A 25,821-nucleotide genomic window follows, 5' to 3' on the forward strand; every position below is an offset into this window, starting at 1 on the left:
AGGAATTCTGGAGATGGATTGTGATGATGGCTGCACAATAACATGAATGTACTGTACACTTAGAAATGATTAAGGTAATAAATTTTATGTTACAGTATTTTATCACAATTTTTAAAATTAGAGAAAAAGACTAAAGACTTTAGTCTAGCCTAAGTTAATTCAGTGTGTGGAATGATATGACAATTTCAAAGTTCACCTAACAAAAAGTTACTTTGTTTTTCATGGTAAAATTAAAATTCTAGTTGAATAAATAAAACTGTATGATGGAGAGGTCTCAAATTACAAAAATTATGCTCAGATAAATGTAATTCTCCCATTCATTTTATGCTTTCATCTTGTTATCAACCTCATTAGTCCCTTATTTACAATTTATCCCATAAATTCTGGTATGATTATTAATAGTCTTTTAATAGTTTGTATTTCTATTTTTTAAATTGATTTATTTTCTATTCAGACTAAGATTGGAATAGGAGAGGCCTTGAGGTATTTTTTGTTTTTTCAATTTTCCAAGTTTTTACAATTTGTATATTTGTGTAGCAGTTTCTTTTTTTATGGCTTTTTATCAGCCAATTTGTTCTCCCTTTCTTCTTCAGAGAATTTAGCAAGACTTTTATTTCAGGATTAACACAGAATCAAAAATGTAGCCAATACTCAATAAATGGTAGCTATAATCATTATGAATTTTAGACAAGCTCACTTGTCACTCTGTAGGTGTTGGATTAGATGATGAGGTTGGCAAATATTTAGTTAGAGAGACTATTTACTATATAGATAGTAGGTGACTGTTACTGTAATATAGTTGAGAAGTTGTGGTACACTCAAATGCATACATGACTCCATGGTATACTCATTTTGTAAGTATTCCACAAGGTCTTTAAAAGAATAAAAATAACAACATCCAAAAATATTCAGGGCCTCCTGTTTGCCAGGTATTGTGTCCAAGGTCACACAGCCAGGAAACAGTAGAACTAGGATTAAAATTCAAGATATGTATGACTCAGTTCTGTGCTCTTTCCATAGTACCTGGCTTCCTCTTTTAAAAAAATCATACTTAAACAAATCTCTCCCCCATTTCCCCATAAATTTTTCCACAAGGTATACATACCTTTTCATCTTCTGTCCACCAACAATTAGTAAGTAACCATGGATAACACACACACACACACACACACAAACATACATGCATGCACACATACCATTCAACACACATTTTCCCACTTAATATGTACAACTTCTGTGTAGAAGTTTTCTTTGAAATCAAGACCTCAGACAATTTATTTACTAAGGAGAAGGGGAATTTACCCAGCAACTGAAAAAATGTATCCTACTAAACAGGATATAAAACCACACTTGCAAAACCTATTGGCACAAAACTATAGAAATTGTCATTCATAATGAAAGCATTAACAAACAGATGTTAGGGTAAATCCAAGGTCTATACAGAATAAGAGACAGTACAGAGCTTAGAGTCTCAGAATCTGTTTTTGGAATCCCATCATGTGATCAGGGATAACACATTCTATCTTTGAGTCTGTTTACTTATTTTTGTAGTAGGGATATAGATATCTACCTTACAGCCAAGTCTCTATGTGCATGAAAGTACAGATCCTCACGTCCTTTTCCAGACTTACGGAACTGGAATCTCCTGAAATGGAGATGAAGGAAAGTCAAATATTTTCTTAGGAAACTAGATTCCTTAGGAAAATGGATAAAGATACAACAATCCCTGGTAATATAAAAATATGACAAGGAGGACCTTCAAGATGGTGGAGGAGTAAGACATGGAGATCACCTTCCTCCCCACAAGTACATCAGAAATACATCTACATGTGGAACAACTCCTACAGACCACCTACTGAACACTGGCAGAAGACCTCAGACTTCCCAAAAGGCAAGAAACTCCCAACATACCTGGGTAGGGCAAAAGAAAAAAAGGAAAAACAGAGACAAAAGAATAGGGACGGGACTTGCACCTCTGGGAGGGAGCTGTGAGGGAGGAAAATTTCCACACACTAGGAAGCCCTGTCACTGGTGGACAGAGGGAGTGGGCAGGGGGGAATCTTCGAGCCATGGAGGAGAGCGCAGCAACAGGGTTTCAGAGGGCAAAGTGGAGAGATTTCTGCACAGAGGATCGATGCAGACAAGCACTCACCAGCCCGAGAGGCTTGTCTGCTCACCCGCCGGGATGGGTGGGGGCTAGGAGCTTAGGCTCGAGCTTCGGAGGTCAGACCCTAGGGAGAGGACTGGGGTTGGCTGTGTGAAAACAGCCTGAAGGGGGCTAGTGCGCCACAGCTAGCTGGGAGGGAGTCTGGGAAAAAGTCTGGAACTGCCTAAGAGTCAAGAGACCATTGCTTAGGGGTGCAGGAGGAGAGAAGATTCAGAGCACTGCCTAAACGAGCTCCAGAAAAAGGGCGTGAGCCGCAACTGTCAGTGCGGATACCAGAGATGGGCATGAAACGCTAAGGCTGCTACTGCAGCCACCATGAATCTTGTGTGCAAGCACAGGTCACTATCCACACCTCCCCTCCCGGGATCCTGTGCAGCCCACCACTGCCAAGGTACCATGATCCAGGGACAACTTCCCCGGGGGGAACACACGGCGCACCTCAGGCTGTTGCAACCTCACACTGGCCTCTGCCGCTGCAGGCTTGCCCCGCATTCCATACCCCTCCCTCCCCCCAGGCCTGAGTGAGCCAGAGCCCCATAATCAGCTGCTCCTTTAACCCCCTCCTGTCTGGGTGAAGAACAGACGCCAGAGGGTGACCTACGTGCCAAGGCAGGGCCAGATCCAAAGCTGGACCCCAGGAGCTGTGCGAACGAAGAAGAGAAAGGGAAAGTTCTTTGTGCAGACTCAGAAGCAGTGGATTAAATCTCCACAAAAAACTTGATGTACCCTGCATCTGTGGAATACCTGAATAGACAACGAATCATCCCAAAATAGAGGCGGTGGACATCGGGAGCAACTAGACTTGGGGTTTGCTTTCTGTGTCTTATTTGTTTCTGGTTTTATGTTTATCTTAGTTTAGTATTTAGAGTTATTAACAATGGTAGATTTGTTTATTGATTTTGTTGCTCTCTTCCTTTCTTTTAATATACATATATATATATTTTTTCTTTTTCTCTTTTTGTGAGTGTGTAGGTGTATGCTTCTTTGTGTGATTTTGTCTGTATGCATTTACTTTTACCATTTGTCCTAGTGTTCTGTCTGTCCGGGTTTTTTTTAGTATAATTTTTAGCACTTGTTATCATTGGTGGATTTGTTTATTTGTTTGGTTGCTATCTTCCTTTTTTTTTTTAATCACTGTTTTATTTTTTTACTTTAATAATATATATTTTTATTTTAATATGTTTATTTCATTGTATTATTTTTTTCTCTCTTTCTATTTTTTCTCCCTCCTCTTCTGAGCTGTGTGGCTGACAGGGTCTTGGTGCTCCAGCCAGGTGTCAGGCCAGTGCCTCTGAGGTGGGAGAGCCGAGTTCAGGACTGGCCCATCAGAGACCTCCCAGCCCTATGTAAAATCAATCAGTGAGAGCTCTCCCAGAGATCTCCATCTCAACGCTAAGACCCAACTCTACTAAACGACCAGCAAGCTACAGGGCTGGACAACCCAAGCTAAACAACTAGGAAGACAGGAACACAACCCCACACATTAGCAGAGAGGCTGCCTAAAATCATAATAAGGTCACAGACACTCAAAAACACACCACTGGACGTGGTCCTGCCCACCAGAAAGAAAAGATCCAGCCTCATTCACCAGAACAGAGGCACAAGTTCCCTCCACCAGGAAGCCTACACAATCCACTGAACCAACTTTGCCCACTGGGAGCAGACACCAAAAGCAACAGGAACTACGAACATGCAGCCTGTGAAAAGGAGACCCCAAACACAGTAAGTTAAGCAAAATGAGAAGACAGAGAAATACACAGCAGATGAAGGAGCAAGGAAAAGACCACCAGACCAAACAAATGAAGAGGAAATAGGTAGTCTACCTGAAAAAGAATTCAGAGTAATGATAGTAAAGATGATCCAAAATGTTAGAAACAGAATGGAGAAAATACAAGAAACATTTAAAAAGGAACTAGAAGAACTAGAGAGCAAACAAACAATGATGAACAACACAATAAATGAAATTAAAAATTTTCTAGAAGGAAAAAATAGCAGAATAACTGAGGCAGAAGAACGGATAAGTGACCCGGAAGATAAAATAGTGGAAAAAACTACCACAGAGCAGAATAAAGAAAAAAGAATTAAAAGAATTGAGGACAGCCTCAGAGACCTCTGGGACAACGTTAAATGCACCAACATTCGAATTATAGGGGTCACAGAAAAAGAAGAGTAAAAGAAAGGGACATTGAAAATATTTGAAGAGATAATAGTTGAAAACTTCCCTAGTATGAGAAAGGAAATAGTTAATCAAGTCCAGGAAGCACAGAGAGCCCCATACAGGATAAATCCAAGGAGAAACATGCCAAGACACAAATTAATCAGACTATCAAAAAATAAATATAAGGAAAAGATATTAAAAGCAGCAAGGGAAAAGCAACAAATAACATACAAGGGAAACACCATAAGGTTAAAAGCTGATCTTTCAGCAGAAACTCTGCAAGCCAGAAGGATGTGGCAGGACACATTTAAAGTGATGAAACGGAAAAACCTACAATCATGATTACTCTGTGCAGCAAGGATCTCATTCAGGTTTGACAGAGAAATTAAAACCTTTACAGAGAAGCAAAAGCTAAGAGAATTCAGCACCATGAAACCAGCTTTACAACAACTGTTACAGGAACTTCTCTAGGAGGAAACACAGGAGAAGGAAAAGACCTACAATAACAAACCCAAAACAATTAAGAAAATGGTAATAGGAACATACAAATCGATAATTACCTTAAATGTAAATGGAGTAAATGCTCCAACCAAAAGACATAGACTGGCTGAATGGATACAAAAACAAGAGCCATATATATGCTGTCTACAAGAGACACACTTCAGACCTAGGGACACATACAGACTGAAAGTGATGGGACGGAAAAAGATATTCCATGCAAATGGAAATCAAAAGAAAGCTGGAGTAGCAATTCTCATATCAGACAAAATGACTTTAAAATAAGGACTATTACAAGAGACAAAGAAGGATACTACATGATGATCAAGGGATCAAGCCAAGAAGAAGATATAACAATTGTAAATATTTATGTGCCCAACATAGGAGCACCTCAGCACATAAGACATATGCTAACAGCCATTAAAGGGGAAATCGAGAGTAACACAGTCATAGTAGGTGACGTTAACACCCCACTTTCATCAATGGACAGATCATCCAAAATGAAAATTAAGGAAACACAAGTTTAAATGACACAATAAATATGATGGACTTAAATGATATTTATAGGACATACCAACCAAAACCAACAGAATACACTTTCTTCTCAAGTGCTCATGGAACATTCTCCAGGACACCTCATATCTTGGGACACAAATCAAGCATTGCTAAATTTAAGAAAATTGAAATTGTATCAAGTATCTTTTCCAACCACCACACTATGAGACAAGCTATCAATTACAGGAAAAAGTCTGTAAAAAATACAAACACATGGAGACTAAACAATACACTACTAAATAACCAGAGATCACTGAAGAAACCAAAGAGGAAATCAAAAAATACCTAGAAACAAATGAAAATGAAAACATGATGACTCAAAGCCTATGGGATGCAGCAAAAACAGTTCTAAGAGGAAAGTTTATAGCAATACAATCCTAACACAAGAAACAAGAAAATCTCAAATAAAAAACCTAACCTTACACCTACACTAATTAGAGAAAGAAGAACCAAAAATCCCACCAAAGATAGCAGAAGGAAAGAAATCATAAAGATCAGATCAGAAGTAAATGAAAAAGAAATGAAGGAAACAATAGCAAAGTTCAATAAAACTAAAAGCTGGTTCTTTGAGAAGATAAACAAAATTGATAAACCATTAGCCAGACTCATCAAGAAAAAAAGGGAGAAGACTCAAATCAACAGAATTAGAAATGAAAAATGAGAAGTAACAACTGACACTGCAGAAATACAGAGGATCATGAGAGATTACTACAAGCAATTATGTACCAATAAAATTGATAACCTGGAAGAAATGGACAAATTCTTAGAAAAGCACACCCTTACAAGACTGAAAAAGGAAGAAATAAAAAAATAACCAGACCAATCACAAGCACTGAAATTGAGACTGTGATTAAAAATCTTCCAACAAACAAAAGCCCAGAGCAGATGGCTTTACAGGCAAATTCAATCAAACATTTAGAGAAAAGCAAACACCTATCATTCTCAAACTCTTCCAAAATATACCAGAAGGAGGAACACTCCAAAACTCATTCGATGAGGTCATCATCAACCTGACACCAAAACAAGACAAATATGTCTCAAAAAGAGAAAACTATAGGCCAATATCACCGATGAACATAGATGCAAAAATCCTCAACCAAACACTAGCAAAGAGAATCCAATAGCACATTAAAAGGATCATACACCATGATCAAGTCAGGTTTATCCCAGGAATGCAGGGACTCTTCAATATACGCAAATCAATCAATGTGATACACTATGTTAACAAATTGAAGGAGAAAAAAATATATGATAATCTCAATAGAGGCAGAAAAAGACTTCAACAAAATTCAACATACACTTATGATAAATAACCCCCAGAAAGTAGGTATAGAGGGAACTTACCTCAACATAATAAAGGCGACATATGACAAACCCACAGCAAACATTGTTCTCAATTGTGAAAAAGTGAAACCCTTTCCACTAAGATCAGGAACAAGACAAGATTGCCCACTCAGGAATAAGAAAAGATTGCCCACTCAGGAATAAGAAAAGATTGCCCACTCTCACCACTATTATTCAACATAGTTTTGGAAGTTTTAGCCACAGCAATCAGAGAAGAAAAAGAAATAAAAGGAATCCAAAGCAGAAAAGAAGTAAAACTGTCACTGTTTGCAGATGACATGATACTATACATAGAGAATCCTAAAGATGCTACCAGAAAACTACTAGAGCTAATCAATGAATTTGGTAAAGTAGCAGGATACAAAATTAATGCACAGAAATCTCTTGCATTCCTATACACTAATGATGAAAAATCTGAAAGAGAAATTAAGGAAACACTTCCATTTACCATTGCAACAAAAAGAATAGAACAGCTAGGAATAAACCTACCTAAGGAAACAGAGGACATGTATGCAGAAAACTGTAAGAAACTGATGAAAGAAATTAAAGATGCTACAAACAGATGGAGAGATATACCATGTTCTGGGTTTGGAGACTCAACATTGTGAAAATGACTATACTACCCAAAGCAATCTACAGATTCAATGCAATCCCTATCAAAGTACCAATGGCATTTTTCAGAGAACTAGGACAAAAAATTTTACAGTTTGTACAGAAACACAAAAGACCCCGAATAACCAAAGCAATCTTGAGAAAGAAAAACAGAGCTGGAGCAATCGGGCTCCCTGACTTTAGACTATACTACAAAGCTACAATAATAAAGACAGTATGGTACTGGCACAAAAACAGAAATATAGATCAATGGAACAGGATAGAAAGCCCAGAGAAAAATCCATGCACATATGGTCACCTTATCTTTGATAAAGGAGGCAAGAATACGCAATGGAGAAAAGACAGCCTCTTCAATAAGTGGTGCTAGGAAAACTGGACAGCTACGTTTACAAGAATGTAATTAGAACACACCCTACCACCATACACAAAAATAAACTCAAAATGGTTAAAGCCCTAAATTTAAGGCCAGACACTGTAAATCTCTTAGAGGAAAACATAGGCAGAACACTCTGCGACATAGATCACAGAAAGATCCTTTTTGACCCACCTCCTACAGAAAGGGAAATAAAAACAAAAATAAACGAATGGTACCTAATGAAATTTAAAAGCTTTTCCACTGCAAAGAAAACCATAAAAAAGATGAAAAGACAACCTCAGAATGGGAGAAAATATTTGCAAATGAAACAACTGACAAGGGATTAATCTCCGGAATGTACAGACAGCTCATGCAGCTCAATATCAAAAAGACAAACAACCCAATCAAAAAAATGGGCTGAAGACCTAAATAGACACTTCTCCAAAGAAGATATACAGATTGCCAACAAATGCATGAAAGGATGCTCAACATCACTCATCATTAGAGAAATGCAAATCAAAACTACAATGAGGTATCACCCCACACTGGTCAGAATGGCCATCATCAAAAACTCTACAAACAATAAATGCTGGAGAGGGTGTGGAGAAAAGGGAACACTCTTGCACTGTTGGTGGGAATATAAATTGATACAGCCACTATGGAGAACAGTATGGAGGTTCCTTAAAAAACTAAAAATAGAACTACCATACGACCCAGCAATCCTACTACTGGGCATATACCCTGAGAAAACCATAATTCAAGAAGAGTCATGTACCACAATGTTCATTGCAGCATTATTTATAATAACCAGGACATGGAAGCAACCTAAGTGTCCATTGACAGAAGAATGGATATAGAAGATGTGGTGCATATATACAATGGAATATTACTCAGCCATAATAAGAAACGGAATTGAATTATTTGTAGTGAGGCAGATGGACCTCGAATCTGTCATACAGAGTGAAGTAAGTCAGAAAGAGAAAAACAAATACTGTCTGCTAACACATATATATGGAATATAAAAAAAAAAGGTTCTGAAGGTCCTAAGGGCAGGAGAGGAATAAAGATGCAGACATAGATAATCAACTTGAAGACACAGGGAGGGGGAAGGGTAAGCTGGGACGAAGTGAGAGAGTGACGTTGATATACATATATACTACCAAATGTAAAATAGATAGCTAGTGGGAAGCAGCCGCATAGCACAGGGAAATCCTCTCAGTGCTTTTTGACCACCTAGAGGGATGGGATAGGGAGGGTGGGAGGCAGACGCAAGAAGGAGGGTATATGGGCATATATGTGTACGTATAGCTGATTCACTTTGTTATACAGCAGAAACTAACACAACATTGTAAAGCAATTTTACTCCAATAAAGATGTTAAAAAAAAAAAAAAGAAACGAAATTGAGTTATTTGTAGTGAGGTGGATGCACCTAGAGTCTGTCATACAGAGTGAAGTAAGTCAGAAAGAGAAAAACAAAGACCGTATGCTAACACATATATATGGAATCTAAAAAAAAAAAAAAAAAAAAGGTTCTGAAAAACCTAGGGGCAGGACAGGAATAAAGATGCAGATATAGAGAATGGACTTGAGGACACAGGGAGGGGGAAGGGTAAGGTGGGATGAAGTGAGATAGTGGCATGGACATATATACACTACCAAATGTAAAATAGATAAGTTAGTGGGAAACAGCCGCCTAGCACAGGGAGATCAGCTCGGTGCTTTGTGACCACCTAGAGGTGTGGGATAGGGAGGGTGGGAGGGAGACGCAAGAGGGAGGAGATGTGGTGATATATGTATATGTATAGCTGATTCACTTTGTTATAAAGCAGAAACTAACACACCATTGTGAAGCAATTATACTCCAATAAACATGTTAAAAAAACAATAAAAAAAGAGTTAATAGTTAAGTACAAGTGCTCTTTCTCCCAAGCTTTTGACAGTAATGTTGCCTCTTGGTACTGACAAAGATTCTTTGCTTGATCAAACTTTAATCAGGATCTTGAGCCTTTCCTAGGCCTATGTGTGCACGTCCTTGTAAAATCCAGTTTTAGCAAGAACCCTGCTAAATCAGTTAACCAGAAACCCCCAACCTCGATATGTGATATCCTCAATATCTGATGAGGTTCCTTATCCTCCACCATCCCCAATATGATGTCTGATCACTCTGACCTGTCTTCATTCAGCAAAAATCCTGTTAGTTGGTTTAGCCAGAATCCCCCTTACTCTTGATGTTTCCTCTTAGAGATTCTCCATTCACTGACTTCCATCCTGCTCCTTGTTTATAAATTCCCACTTGCCCATGTTATATTTGAAGTTGAGCCCAATCTTTCTCCTTCACTTTAAAATTCCATTCCATCCTACTGGATAGTCCTGAATAAACTCTGTCTTGCCATCTTTAAGAAGTGTCATTGAATACTTTTTCTTTAACAGTACCATGGTGGTTCCCTTGGAGAGAGAGTTTGGGACTTAATCCCAGTGGTCTTCAATATTTTGCTTACATATCCTCTAAAAGGATTTGAGTAACTCTATAATCCCTTAATCATTTATATTAATATCTAAAATTTTATACAAGTTAAAATACTTGCAAGAGGTATAATTTCTAGACTTTTATAAGTATTGATATTTTAAAATAAGGCTTCCCCAGAAGATTTTATATCAATATGAATATATTAGTTTTGAAAATTTTTAATTTATAACCCTATTATAACTTTCTGCAACAAAATTATAAATTAGTTTTATACTTATGACCATAAGATTAAAAATTATCCTGTATTAATTTATTATTATAATTTTTATCAGAACACAGTTGATAAAACATTGAAAACATATTATCAATTTTTATAAATATTGATAATATCAAACATAGAAAGTAAAATTTTATTAGAAACATACCTTTCAATAAGATGACTAGACTGTTTTTAAAAATAAATTTATCCTTGGATTAATATTATTTATGGCTAGAATGAAGCAGGGTTTGGCAGCAATTCTGTGTGTATCTGTGATGGCTGATTTTATGTGTAAGCTTAGCTAGACCAAGTTATTTGGTGAAACACCAGTTTAGAGGTTGATGTGAAGGTATTTTTTAGATGTGATTAATATTTAAATCAGTAGACTTTAAGAAAAGTAGAATACCCTCTACAATGTGGGTGGACCTTATCCAATCAGTTGAAGAGCTTAAGAACAAAGACTAAGGTTTCCCAAAGAAGAAGCAATTCTGGCTCATGGCTGTAATGTAGAAACCCTGCTTCTCTTTCCAGTTTGCTGACCTGTCCTGCAGATTTTGGATTCAAGACTGCAATATCAACTCTTCCCTGGACCTGCAGCCTGCTGGCCTGCCTCACAGATTTTGAACTTGCCAGTCCCATGACTCATGGAAATCTCATGACTCAATTCCTCTAATATATATATTTATATACATATATTCATATATATATTTGAATAGATGACAGATAGATAGGCAGACTGACCAATACATATCAAAATTAGAAATTAATATAATTACCTCTCCTTGACCCAAATAATAGAGGGATTGGGAACACTTTTCTGTCCCTGTATTAAGTAATACTGAGATCACATAAAAATAGCTCTGTTCTCAAGGAACTCTTTGCTCCTAAAATTAAGACAGTGAACCCACAAAGATAGTTTACTTAGCAAGACTAACAACTTTTTCATCAAGACTTTAAGACTCTTACCTCACTGTTCCCATCACTCCAGAGTTCTTCTCAAACCTCACCGTTTATCACCAGGAAAGACCCACCTTAAAATCACTAAACCCAAAACCTAAAACCCTAAAAATAACCTTGTTTCATTTGCTGGATTAGCAGTTTCTCTCTCTGTTGGTCATTTGGGAACCTGAGATTGACATCTCTTACTGTATATTTACAGATATAAATGCTGATAAAAGTTTCTGAGAAATGAGCACTATCACTCAGTTTCTAAAACTCTGCTGGAGAAGATAAACTAAGCCAGAAGTTATTTCTTCAAAAAGATACAATTGACGAACCTTAGACAATACTGACCAGGAAAAAAATAAGTACTAATCAACAATACTAAGAATGAAAATCACAATTTAATTGCAAAATCAGAGAAAAAAAATAAAGATAATAGGATTGAAACAATGATTGCATACCAATATATTTGAAAATAGATAAAATGAGAAAATTCATAAGCAAGAATCAACACATTATGGCAGAGACGGCAAATTTTTCTACAATATTTGTTATCCTTTTCTTCTATCTTATTAAAACCTTTGATTTTTTAGGTGAATACATAGCCAAATGGAATATAAACTGCATCGTTCAGCATCCCTTGTAGCCCTGTAGACTGATGAGACTAAGTCTCGGCCAATTAAATATAAGTGTTAATGATGGTCCTGCTCCAAGGAAGTATCTACAGAGAGAGGATGTGTTCACTTTTCTTTACTTTGGTTTGGGTACTTTCATGAACCACAAGTTGGAACCCATATATTGAGAATGGAAAAAAACAAAACTGAAGAAATTACTGGTGATTGTGGCATGGACTTCCTGCATTAGTGAGAGAAAAAAAAAGAAATTGCCATCTTGTTTAAGCCATGATTACTTAGAATTTACTGACTTCTGCATCTAACTCAATCCTAGAAAAACCCAAAATTGATGAATTGGATTTCATCAAAATTAAAAACTTCTTATCAACAACACCATTAAGAAACGAAATGGAAAAGACTTCAACCAGAAGAAAATATTTGCAACACACACATCTGACAAAGGGTTTATATTCAGAATATATAAATAACTTTTACAACTCAATAATAATTTTTAAAACAACCCAATTTAGAAAGATTTAAACAAATACTTCAAAAAAGAAGATGTATGAATGGCCAATAAGTACTCTAAAATGTGAGCAACATTACTAGATATTAGGGAATTGCAAAGTAAAACTATATCAAGATTTCACCTCAGAGTCACTGAAATAGCTAAAATGAAAACACTGACAACACGATATGTTGCCAAGGATGTGATAACTGGAACTCCCATACACTGCTGTTGTGTCTAAGATTTGCAGTTTCTTATAAAGTATACATCTACCCAATGACCCCAAAATTCTACTCTCAGGCATTAATCCAAGAGAAATGAAAACATATCCACAAATCTCTTTGTATAAGAGTGTTCATAGTAGTTGTATGGTCAGGCCACTCATGATGGCTGTGCTCTTGCTCTCTGTACATCCCCTGCTCCATCAGGTCCTGCTTCACCTACACCCTACTCATATGACTGACCTTCCTACCTACTTGCCCAGGCCCCAGCTAATGATTTTTCTAGCTTTAGATCAGAACTCTCCACTATGCTTATCAAAGGGGTGGTTAGGGGTATGCCCCTCTGCTGGTTTCCCTGGTAACCAATGAGCCCACCTGGTATCAATTCCCCCTATAACTGGTAATCTCCCCCTGCCCCCCGGGAGCGAAGACTGCCACCATGTCCTGCCCTGCCGTCCACAGCGTATGGTGGGGTGTGGCTCCAGGACCTTGCTTCAGATGTGTAAGCTCCCCCATCCATTAAACCACTGATGTGTCTGTTGCTGACTCCAGGCTCTTTCTTCAGTCTTGAAGCTGGGCAAGTACAGACCTTGCAGGCCTGCAGAACGCAAACCAACAGTAATCTTATTTGTAATAGACAAAAACTAGGAATAGTCCAGGTGCCCATCAACAAGCAAATGTGGTGTATTCTGAGAATGGAATACTACTCAGCAGCAACAAAGAAAAACTAATGATACTTGCAACAATGTGGGTGAATGTCAAAACATTATGCTGAACAAAAGAGGCAAGACACCAGAAAAATATGTACAGTATGATTCCATGTGTATGAACTTCTAGAACAGGCAAAGCTGATCTACGTTGTAAAATGGTAGAGTGGTAGTCACTGGAGGAGTGAGGGGTTGACTAGAAGGGGTAAGAGAACTCTCTAGGATAATGGAAATGTGCTATAGGACACAATTAACAGGCATATGCATTTTTCAAAATTCATTGAACTGCACATTTTTTGTCTACTTGTTTCACTGTAGTATTAAATTATACCTTGATTATAAACACGGGAATGATTCTACTGATTACCACCATTTTTCAGGGGTGGGGAAAGATAAATTAGTTGATAATCAGTTGGCTCAGAATAGGAATTTTTCCACTCCTCACTAATTTTTTCCTTCCCTTGGGGATGTTTACCTGTCTCTACGTTATGTTAGAATTTCCTTGACAATTACCAGAGCCCATTTCTGAGGTATGAGTGAGAAAGATACAAAGGATAAAGGTGAAAATATTGACTAGGAGAAAGCTTAGAGAATTTTGTTTTTGAACATTGGCCAGAAGCAATAGTAAAACACGATAGGTTGTTCATGTATGAAAAGATTCTCAATAAAGAAAATCCCAAGGAATTGCAAAAATAAAACAAAACAAAAAACTCCTGGAACTGATAAGCAGTTATAGCAAGGTTGTAGGATACATGGTTAATATACAGAAATCAATTGCTTTTGATTCTATCTTTGCAATTTCCTGTGAATATGTAATTATTTAAAAATAAAAATTCTTAAGTGGAAAAATTTATCTACTCTCATAAACTACAAATATCTGTAACCTTGCCTACTTTTGATAAATTAAAAGCTGATAATTCATTGAATGACATCAAGAATTGCTGCTCCACCCTATGAGATTTATTGATGGGACATAAGCCAAGAAATCCACAAAGATATCTGAAAAATAAGATAATTTATTTTAAAATTAACTTATACCAAAACACACACATCTGCAGCCCCACCTCTCAAAGAAAATTACTAGTAATGTAAGTAGCTTTTGGCAGGAAAGAGCTTTTTGTAAGAAAGAGCTCTCTACGGGAGGTCTCTTTGTCTTGTCACTAACCTTAAACCAGGCACCCCCATCTCCAGCCCTAGCACACTTTTCACATCTTTTGATCACACAATACCTTGCCTAATCTGTTGGTTCTTTCTGTAGATCAAAGAAGTAGAAATGAAGAATAAGTAATTAACAGATGACCAGATCTCTTCCCTAGCTTCCCATTCAGTAACCTGGTGAACAAATTGTATGAACAAGACAGCATCTAAAGAAAAAGTACAAGATATCAACAAGCCTGCACACAGTGGGGGATGGAGACTACGCTGACCCCCTATCTCAATGATGAACTGAGATTACTTCCCTTTTTCCCTTTAAAAACTTTCATGGCCGAGCAGGATCTTCGGGGGTGGTTTTGGGGGGACACTGAGTCCACCATCTCCCCAGATTGCTGGCATTCTGATTAAAAGCAACTTTCCTTTCTACCAACAACTACTTCTCGGGTATTGTTGTACCAGCAGCAAGCAGCCAGTCCTGATTCGGTATCCGTAACATTTTGGTATATTTTCATCCAGTATTGCATGTGTGCTAAAAAATGAGTGCTTACAAACTTTAGCGTGCATGAGAATCACCTAGAGAATTTGTTAAGACACAAACCACTGGGCTCCACCCACAGAGTTTCTGATTCAGTAGATCTAGGTAGAGTCTAAGAATCTGCATTTCTGAGACGTTCCCAGGTAACGTTGATACTATTGACATAGAGACTACACCTTTAGAATAAGTGATAAATACCATAATTATATTCTTCTAAATAAAACTAAACTAAGTGAGAAATAAAAGATTAAGGCAGATTGTGCATTAAAATGTCATCTTTATAAATCATTGGTATAAAATAAAGTTAGCATATGTGAATGGGTGGGTGGACAATCTAATGATGAATTCCAGTATTGGGCTGATTTATCTGCCCAATTACAGGCAGTGATAGCCTGCTCCCATTGAGACAGAGACTTAACTGCTAAACTTGCTTCATGGCTGAAAGCAATTGAGAACACATGTTTCCTGGGGTTTGCCTATTCCTAAGATAGATGGGAAGAAGTTTCAGGAAGACACATCTCAGTTCCTGATCCCAAATTTATACCACGGAAGCATGGTGAGTAGTAAGTGAGGAGGTAGAGAGAGGCCACGGGTATTACTCTAGTAACAGAAAAAGCTGCTTTCACAAGGAAGTAAACCTCAGTTGTTGGGAGAATCACAGCCCTTACAGCCACCACTGCCATTCCTCCTGCCCTCCCCCAATACTGTTAAACACTTAAGTCTTTCCAGTGGCCCATTGTTGTCAATAGGTTATAAGGATATCCACGTACATCAACTGGTATATCTGCGTCTCTGGTTATTTGGCTAGGAATAATTCCTAGAAGTGTGAAATTACTGGGCTAGTAATTTAAAGCTTTTCATACATATTGTCCAGTTGCCTTCCAGAAAGGATGCAGAGATTTACACTTCCGCCACCACTACTCATGGCACAGTACTGCAGTGTAAGCAAGAAATAAAGCTCTGTGTGTCAAACCGGTGAGACGAGAGTGGTGTTCAGTGTTTTAGAAGCATTTTTTTGATGTATACTCACTGCTGCCCAGTGAAATGGAAACTATTATTAACACCACTTTACAGTGGCAAAAACAGGTTTTCAAACAGGATTGTTTGAAATCACACAGCTTGTAAGTAGCTGAGTGGACACTCAAATTTAGTTTTCTCTGACTCCACTCATCATGCTTTGGATGACAATTGGGTTGAAAAGAGATTTACAGAGATTACATCATGGCTTGAAGTCACGTGAGGTATAAGAGGCATAGGGTTATGTGAGAATCCTGCTGGTGAAGAGTCCCAGCTCCTTTAGGACTCTATGTGTTTATCCACTTATCATCTACTCATTAAGATTAAATTCCTGGGACACAGGGTAGCCTGGCAGGGGAGAACATAGTCATTGGCAAAGTAGATGGCTCCTTAGGACAGCCTGGAAAAAGTCCTCCCTCCCCCTTTGCATGACACTCCAAAAGCCTTCTCACCTCCCCCACCTACTCCTTGGCCCTTTTCCAATGCCTAAGCCTTCCCAGCCATGATTCAAGGTTTCCCTCCCACCACACCCTGAGAAATTAAAAGGGAATGGAAGATCAATATGACATACTTTCCTAGAAGCAAAACCTGATAGACAGCATGAAAGTCTTTCACTCTAGAAAGAAAGTTCAGTCATTCTTTCAATAATTAGTTATTGACTATGTGTCTGGCATTATGCTAGGGATAATATGATGAGCAGAATCAGGCCAATCCCTCCTTTGTGTAGTTTATGGGAAGAATATGAATCTATGAGAGCACAAAGCAAGGGGTGTGTACAGGAAAGTTCACTGGACAAAAGCAGCAGCATGTGCAAAGGCCCAGCAGTGGAGAGCCATAGTGTGTTGCCAGGAAACAAAAGACTACAGTGAGTGGAGAGCAAAAAGGAGGGAGTTTTGGGGCAAATGAAGCTGCAGAGTAAACCACATAGGCACCAGTGAACTGCGCTGACATTCCTGGAAAAACACTGGTAGGTTCTAAGCAGAGAGTAGGTTGCATGACGTGCTCAGAGTTACATTTGGAAAGGTCTCTCTGGCTTTAGTGTAGAGAACGGATTGGAGGAGGGAGGAAAGACCAGTTCAGTGGAACTACAAGCACTTAAGTCACTTAAAAACACTCCCTCTGGCCTGCTCCAGGACACACCCTTCGGCAGGACATAGCTGAGGTGAGGACTTGACTTCACACTCAAGCAGCTCTAGGTCTTTCCCTCTGTCCACGTGTGTCTTTGGCGCATCTGCTGCTGCTTTGGGGAGACACCCCTTGGGACTGAGCCTGATAAATAAACCCTGGCTTTCATAATCGTCTGTTCATTTCTCTAAGCAGCGATCTGCCTTTAGGGGGAAAATAGTACAGGACAATCACTTCCCCCCCACACACCCCCTTCACATTTTATTTTTTTAACTTAAAAATCCTAAACCAGTTTTTAAAGAAACATTCTATATTTCCAGCAGAAAAGCCAGGCTACCACTGGGTTTATTCACAGCCAGGACTCCACTTCACACCATAAGTCACTATAGATTTTGTAGTCCCCATTTAAGTAGCAAGTGTAAAAGTGATTCTATCGGCTCTGATGTGGGGAATGTATGACCAGTGAGAACAGTGGTTTATTCACCATAAAATCCTTATAGCAAGCACTAAAAAAGTTTGACTGAGACTGACATTACCAACTCAAACATTCCTTTCCTTTTCAACTTGGTTTTCCTGAGGCTAAATGCTACACTTTATAGCTCTCATAATTAAATACAATCTTGATAGAGTCAAATCAATTACAGAAGACAATAACTTCTTGACTTTTGATTCTCTGAATAGCAATTTAGTTCTCTTTACCAAATAGGATAACCCTTTAGCCAATGTCTTTATTTAGATCATGCAGTACATTTGTTAGGAACATGGCCAAGAATAGAGCTGAATGGTTAAGTCGCTAGAGACCTGCCTCTAGGTTGTCATAGTAGCATCAACTATCACAAGTCCACCAAACATACCATCGTGTCTCCAAGAGATTATGGAAAATGTCTTTTTGAAATCCCAACACGAAAATCTTTGTCTGCTGATCCCACCACATAATTGATGCCAAAGAACTTGATTGTTCCATCAATAGATTCTCTTACATCTGTTGAAAATAGAGGCAAAAGAGTGAGTCTAACACGACTTGAACTTCAGGGTTCCCGTCATTCCCCATGTCTCTCTCCCAGTGTCCACAGTTCATCTTTAAGAAGCTGGGAGTCTCCTTTGATGTTTAAGTGTACGTGGGTATATGATTGCACTCCATGAATTTACCCACCTCGAAGGGAGGCACCCTCTCTCCCTCCCCTCCTGCCCTCCACCCTGGGCTCCACATCCCTCCAGCCCTGTTGGGGGCTCTCTAGTCTCCCTCCCAGACCAGTGGTTTTAGATGATGTTGTTCCATGGATCACACCCTCTCAATTACCCCATAAGCACAGACTCTTCTAGTCAGGGACCAATCCCCTCTTCTTGGACTCAGCCAAACCTGTTACAAAGGAGAGGCCAAACCCACAATGTTAATGAGCAGAAAAAGCCCCCCAGATTTCTTGCCTCACTGATTAATGCTATCCTTTTGCTTGGACTCTGTCTTCTCTCCTTTTCTACTAAAACCCTACTTATTCTTCCTGCGAGCTGAAACCCAAACTCCTTTAGAAAGCTTGAATAGTATCCTCACTCGATGTGATGTAGTCCTCTTTTAAGTTCCTCATAAGCATTATACAAAGATTTTAGAGTAAGACATCCATCTAGGTTGGCACCTAAATTGTCATAAACAAACCATTTGGTCACTCTGCACCTTGGTTTCCTCATCTGCAAAATCTCATAGGGATGCCCTGAGACCTAAATCACACTATAAAGTGTTTTGCCCCTGGTTAGGCACTCAAAAGTGGAAGCAACCATCAGTATGATTTATATCTCTTACTGTAGTAATTAGGCTTGCTTATATTATAATGTTTATGAATTCATCTTTGCTTCCTCACCCACTTCCCACCCCTCCTCCACTGTGAGCTCCTTGGGGGACAACTTCACTAATCTTAGCTCAGCCTCAGAAAGAGGCTGGGATGGAGAGTGTTCATTCATTCCTAGATAAACTGAAGTTGTCTGGAATTCTGTGCTGTCCAACCCAGAACCCTCTACCCATATGTAGCTAAATATTTATATTCAAATTAATTACCATTAAATTAAGTTAAAAAATTTTGTTCCTCAGTTGTACCAGTCACATTTCAAGTGTTCAATAGTCCTATGTGGTTAATAGCTACTATTTTGGACAGCACAGGTTTGGAATATTTCCATCATAGCTGAAAGTTCTATTGGAACACACTAGCCTAAATGCTAAATACAGAGACATATTGTCCAACAACAGCTCAGATTTCCAGCTGCCCACACAATCCCCACCAATGCTAAACACTGCAGGCAGATGGGGTCACACATAAGATAGTGTATGAAGTGCCACCAAAGGCTTTACTCCTCATCACTAAAGGTAAACTACAGTGGAAGATGCTGAAATCTGCTCTATTGCCCCAGCTTGTGTCCAACTCTTGATATTGCACATTCAAAGTAAGTGATTCATAGTGATAAATGCCTACGTTAAGAAAAAAGATCTCAAATAAAGAATCTAACATTATACTTCAAGTAACTAGAAAAAAAAGAACAAAATAAGCCCAAAGTTATTATAAGGAAGGAAATAACAAAGATTAGAGCAGAAATAAATGAAATAGAGACTAGAAATGCAATAGAAAAATCAACAAAACTGAGAGTTGGCTTTTTGAAAAGATAACAGAATTGACAAATCTTTAGCTAGAATAACTAAGAAAAAGAGAGAGAAGACTCATATAAATAACATCATAAGTGAAAGAGGAAACATTACAACAGATACCACAGAAATACAAGATCATAAGAGGCTTCTATGAACAATTATATGTTAACAAATTGGATAACCTAGAAGAAATGAATAAAATCCTAGAAACATACAACCTACAAAGCCTGAATCAGGAAGAAATCAAAAAATTAGAACAGACCAATAATGAGTAAGGAGATTGAATCAATAATCAAAAATCTCCCAACAAAGAAAACACCAGAATCAAATGACTTCACTGGTGAATTCTACCAAATATTTAAAGAAGAATTAGTACCAATCCTTCTCAAACTCTTCCCAAAAATCAAAAAGAAAGGGACACTTCCAGACTCATTTTTCAAGGCTTGCATTACCCTAATACCAGAGCCAGACGAGGTCACTACAATAACAGAAAATTACAGGCTGATATCCCTGATGAACATAAATGCAAAAATCCTCAACAAAATACTAGCAAACCAAATTCAAAAGCACATTAAAAGGACCATACACCATGATCAAGTGGGATTTATCCCTGGGATGCAAGGATGATCCAATATATGCAAATCAATATAAGTGATCCATCACATTAACAAAATAAAGGATAAAAGTTATATGATTATCTCAACAGGTGCAGGAAAAGCATTTGACTAAATTCAACACCCTTTCATGATAAAAAAAAAAAAAACTCTTAACAAATTAAGTCTAGATAAAAATGTACCTCAATATTTTTTGTGATAAAAATTCTCAACAAGTTAGACATAAATGAAATGCACCTCAAAAACTCAGGTAAAGATGGAATGTATTGTACCTTAACATAATAAAGACCTTGAACTTAGCCCACAGCTAACAGAAGTGTTCAACAGTGAAAAGCTCAAAGCTTTTCCTCTAAGATTAGGAACAAGACAAGGATGCCCACTCTCACCACTTCTACTCAACATAGTACTGGAGTCCTAGCCAGAGCAACTAGACAGGAAAAAGAAATAAAAGACACCCAAATCAGAAAGGAAGAAGTAAAATGCCTCTGTTTGCAGATAACATGATCTTATATATGGAAAACCCTAAAGACTCCATCAAAAAATTGTAAGAATAATAGATGCATTTTGTAGAGTTTCAGGTTACAAAGTCAACATACAAAAATCCGTTGCATTTCTCTACACTAAAAACGAACTATCTGAAAAAATAAATTAAGAAAAAAATCCCATTTATAATAGTATCAAAAAGAATAAAATACTTAGGAATAAACTTAACCAAGGACGTGAAAGATCTGTACACTGGAAACTATAAAACGTTGACAGAAGAAATTGAAGAAGACACAAATGGGAAAATATGCCATGTTAATAGATTGGAAGAATTAATATTGTTAAAATGTCCATACTACCCAAAGCAGTCTCTAGATTAAATGCAATTGCTATAAAAATTCTAATGGCATTTTTCACAGAAATTTTAAAAATCCTAAAATTAACATGGAACCACAAAAGAGCCCAAATAGTTAAAGTTTTGTTCTTGAGCAAGAAGAACAAAACTGGAGGTATCACACGTCCTGATTTCAAACCATACTACAAAGATATAGTAATGAAAACAGTGTGGTACTGGCATTAAAACAGACACACAAATCAATGGAACAGAATAGGGAGCCCAGAAATAAACCCACACATATACAGTCAATTAATTTTTGACAAACACCAAGAACACAAGTTGGGAAAGGATAGTCTCTTCAACAGGAGGTGTTTGGAAAATTGGATATTCACATGCAAAAGAGTGTGAACCCATATCTTACATCATGCCCCTCCCAAATCAATTCAAAATTGGTTAAAGCCTTAAGGGAAAGATTTAAAATTGTAAAACTCTAGAAGAAAACAGAGACAATCTCCTTGACATTTGTCTTGGCAATTTTTGAATCTTGTTGGCAAAAGCACAGGCAATGAAAGCAAAAATAAATAATCAGGATTATATCAAAACCATTATATCCATTAAAGGGTTAATATCCAAAATATATAAGGAAACCTTACAACTCAACAGCAAAAAACAAAAAAAAACAAAACCAAAGAAACCCAAAAAACCACAAAAACCCAATTTAAAAATGGGCAAAAGACCTCAATAGACATTTCCCCCCTCCCCCCCCAAATGGGCAAAGTACCTGAATAGACATTTTTCAAAAAAAGACATACAAAGACCAACAGGTTTATGAAAAGATCCTCAACATCACTGATCGGAGAAATGCAAATCAAAACCACAATGAGATATCACATTACACCTGATGGGATGTCTATTATCAAAAAGACATGAGATGGTGTTGTTGAAGATGTTGAGGATATACACCATTAGTGGGAATGTAAATTGGTACAACCATTATGGAAAACAGTGTTGAGGTACCTCAATAATTTAAAATTAGATCTCCCATATGACCTACAATCCTACTTTGGGTATATATCTGAAGGAAACAAAATCAGTATCTCAAAAAGATATCTGCACTCCCGTGTTCCCTGCAGCATTATTCACAATAGCCAAGATATGGAAACAACCTAAGAGTCCACCAGTGGATGAATGGGTAAAGAAAATGTGATATATAGATACCCCCCACACACAGACACACACACATACACACACACACACACGGGAATATTGTTCTTCAAGAAAGAAGGGACTCCTACCATTTGTGACAACATGGATGAACTTGAAGGGCATTATGTTCAGTGTAATAAGCCATACAGAGAAAGACAAGTACCATATGCTATCACTTGTATGTGGAACCAAAAAGAAGTTGAACTCATAGAAATAGAGAATAGAATGGCAGTTCCCAGAGACTGGGGCATGGAGGAAATGGAGAGAGGTTTGTCAAGGCTACACACTTTCAGTTGTAAGATGCATGAGTTCTGAGTGTCTAACATAAAGTATGATGACTATAGCTAATAATACTGTGTTGTATACCTGAAGTTTGCTAAGAGAGTAGATATTAAGCGTTCTCACCAAAACAAAAGGGTAACTATGTGAGGTGATAGATGTGTTAATTAATTTGATTGTGGGACTAATTTCACAATGTATACATATATGAAATCATTGCTCTGTACACTTTAAATATAGTACAAGTTTATTTGTCAATTATACATCAATAAAGTTGGGGGGGAAAAGTAGGACTAATTTCACAATGTATACATGTATGAAATCATTGCTCTGTACACTTTAAATATAGTACAAGTTTATTTGTCAATTATACATCAATAAAGTTGGGGGGGAAAAGTAGGACTAATTTCACAATGTATACATATATGAAATCATTGCTCTGTACACTTTAAATATAGTACAAGTTTATTTGTCAATTATACATCAATAAAGTTGGGGGGGAAAAGTACGACTAATTCTTGCAGGTCCACAGCCCCACAGAATCTGTAAAGGAAGCAATAACGTGGGCTTACACAAAGCGACTTCTTAAATGCAGCGGACTCTGAATACTTCCTTTCCATGTCAAGGGCTAATGAAACACACACATGAATCTCTCCATCCTCCGGACTCACATCTCACTTAAAGCCAGGATAGTCATGGGCGTTCACCAAGCATTTTACACTTGACCTCATACAGCCGCTAGTCCTCATAACAGTCTCGAAGGCTGCAGGATTATTTTTACTAGATTAGAAAAGAGAGACTTGGAGAGGGAAAAGCAATTTGCCAAGGTCACACAGTAAGATGAGGAATAGAGAATCAAACCCAGGTTTGACTGACTCCAAATGCCTGGTTCTTTTCTCTGGCTCCAGTTCTAGCTGAAACTTCCTGTGGGAAGGGCTCTGATCTCCACCTTCTTCAGAACCAAGACAGCTGCAGTCCGGAACTAGGAGGTGCAAATTCCTGGAGTTTAGCACAGATAGCGCCTGTCTTTGTCCGATATCCACTTGCAAAATGATAACAAGCTGTTGTAGACAGATGGACTGAGAGTGTCTGAGATTCAGAGAGAATGTGTGCTGTCAAAGGGTAGAGGGGGTCAGAAAAAGACATTCACATAGAGATTTATAATTTTAGAGATTTATAGAAAGTCAGCATTTCAAGGAGTTTCAGAATATTCCAGCGAGATAGTTGGTGTCCCAAAATTTCAGAGAGATACAGAAAACTATAGATATTTGCATATTTCAGAGATATATTGGGAGATTTGATCAGAGAATGTGAAAAAAAAAAATCAGAGCAAGATTGAAAGACTTTTCTGACACACTGGCTCCTATGTGCCAGGAATGTCTCAGAGAACTTTTGACATATTACTGCAGTTGAAAAGCCCCGTGAATCCCTCATCTATCTACAGATATTGTGTGTGGAAGTTTAGCTCTGATTATAACATGGGTGTGGAGGGAGTGAAGAAAGGATAGTCACCCACTGGATTCTCTGCCCAGAGGGACGGTGAAATGGAAGATGCTAAAATTTGTCCTATGTCTTCCCCTTGTGGCCATCCATTGTACTGCACATTCTGAAAAGTAGGATCTTTCAGGGCCCTAGTCCCAGACCCGCCAGGGTCCAAATTAACTGCTCTACAAGTCTAGGCCTTAAAAGATAATTCACACATGAATATCTTCCTTCTCTGAATTCCTATCTCAATTTAAATAGTTATAGTTGTGCGCATTCATCCTGCTTTTGACACTTAACCACCAACAGAGCATTGCCCATGGATCCAGTAGTGAGCAAAGTGTTTTCTATTCTCTCCTTTAATATTCACAACAAGCAAGCCAGGTATCCTGAGCACTGAGCCTAAAAGAGGTGAGGTCGGGCTTCCCTGGTGGCGCAGTGGTTCAGAGTCTGCCTGCCAATGCAGGGGACACGGGTTCGAGCCCTGGTCTGGGAAGATCCCTCATGCCGTGGAGCGGCTGGGCCCGTGAGCCACAATTGCTGAGCCTGCGCGTCTGGAGCCTGTGCTCCGCAACGAGAGGCCGCGATGGTGAGAGGCCCGCGCACCGCGATGAAGAGTGGCCCCCGCTTGCCACAACTAGAGAAAGCCCTTGCACAGAAACGAAGACCCAACACAGCCATAACAATAAATAAATAAATTAATTAATTAAAAAAAAAAAAGATAAACCGCAATTTGAAAAAAAAAAAAAAAAAAGAGGTGAGGTCACTTGCCTACAGTCACACAGTTAATAAACTGAAGTGTTGTCATTCAAACCTACCTCTGTCTTACTTCAAGTCCCTCATTCTTTTCTCTGTTTCCACCTCTAATCTCTCAGCTGAATTCCCTTAAAGGAAGGCATCCAGGCTCTGCTTTATTTCTGCCAGTCACAGGCCAAGCACAGGGTTGGACAGACAGTATAAACTTGGTGAATGCTGATAATTTAAAACTAATTGATGGACTTCCCTGGTGGCGCAGTGGTTAAGAATCCGCCTGCCAGTGCAGGGGACAGGTGTTTGAGCCCTGGTCCGGGAAGATCCCACATGCCGCGGAGCAACTAAGCCCGTGCACCACAACTACTGAGCTTGCGCTCTAGAGCCCGCGAGCCACAACTACTGAAACCTGCAACAAGAGAAGCCACCTCAATAAGAAGCCCGTGCACCACAACGAAGAGTAGCCCCCGCTCACCGCAACTAGAGAAAGCCCGCGTGCAGCAACGAAGACCCAACGCAGTCAAAATTAAATAAATAAATAAATATTTTTAAAAACCTAATTGATGATCGATTGATTGATCATTTATTGATCAATGCGTAATTGAGGTCAGTGACTGCTTAGAAAGCCATCCTAAGACAAGCCAGATGGTTTGCCTGAAACCTAACAGGCTCGGTGAGGCCACTGAGATATGGTATACCTCCATTTGCTGCATGATACGAAGGCAATTTTTTCCCCATCCCATTTGCCGCCATCAGGATACAGAGGAGCCAGGAGCCCTACAGAAGTGGGTAAACTTCCAG

General features: G+C 38.4%; 1 protein-coding gene across 1 annotated transcript in view; it reads right to left on the bottom strand.

Moving 5' to 3' along the window:
- The window catches only part of LOC132356357 (selection and upkeep of intraepithelial T-cells protein 8-like), a 43,037-nt gene extending 17,264 nt beyond the window's left edge, over positions 1 to 25,773 (bottom strand). The window contains 1 exon segment of the mRNA XM_059909503.1: positions 25,719 to 25,773. Within this exon segment, the coding sequence (XP_059765486.1) occupies positions 25,719 to 25,773 (55 nt within the window).
- Between the last annotated feature and the right edge of the window lie 48 nt (positions 25,774 to 25,821).

The sequence above is a fragment of the Balaenoptera ricei genome, chromosome 1 (assembly GCF_028023285.1).
Source record: "Balaenoptera ricei isolate mBalRic1 chromosome 1, mBalRic1.hap2, whole genome shotgun sequence".
NCBI classification, from domain to species: domain Eukaryota; kingdom Metazoa; phylum Chordata; class Mammalia; order Artiodactyla; family Balaenopteridae; genus Balaenoptera; species Balaenoptera ricei.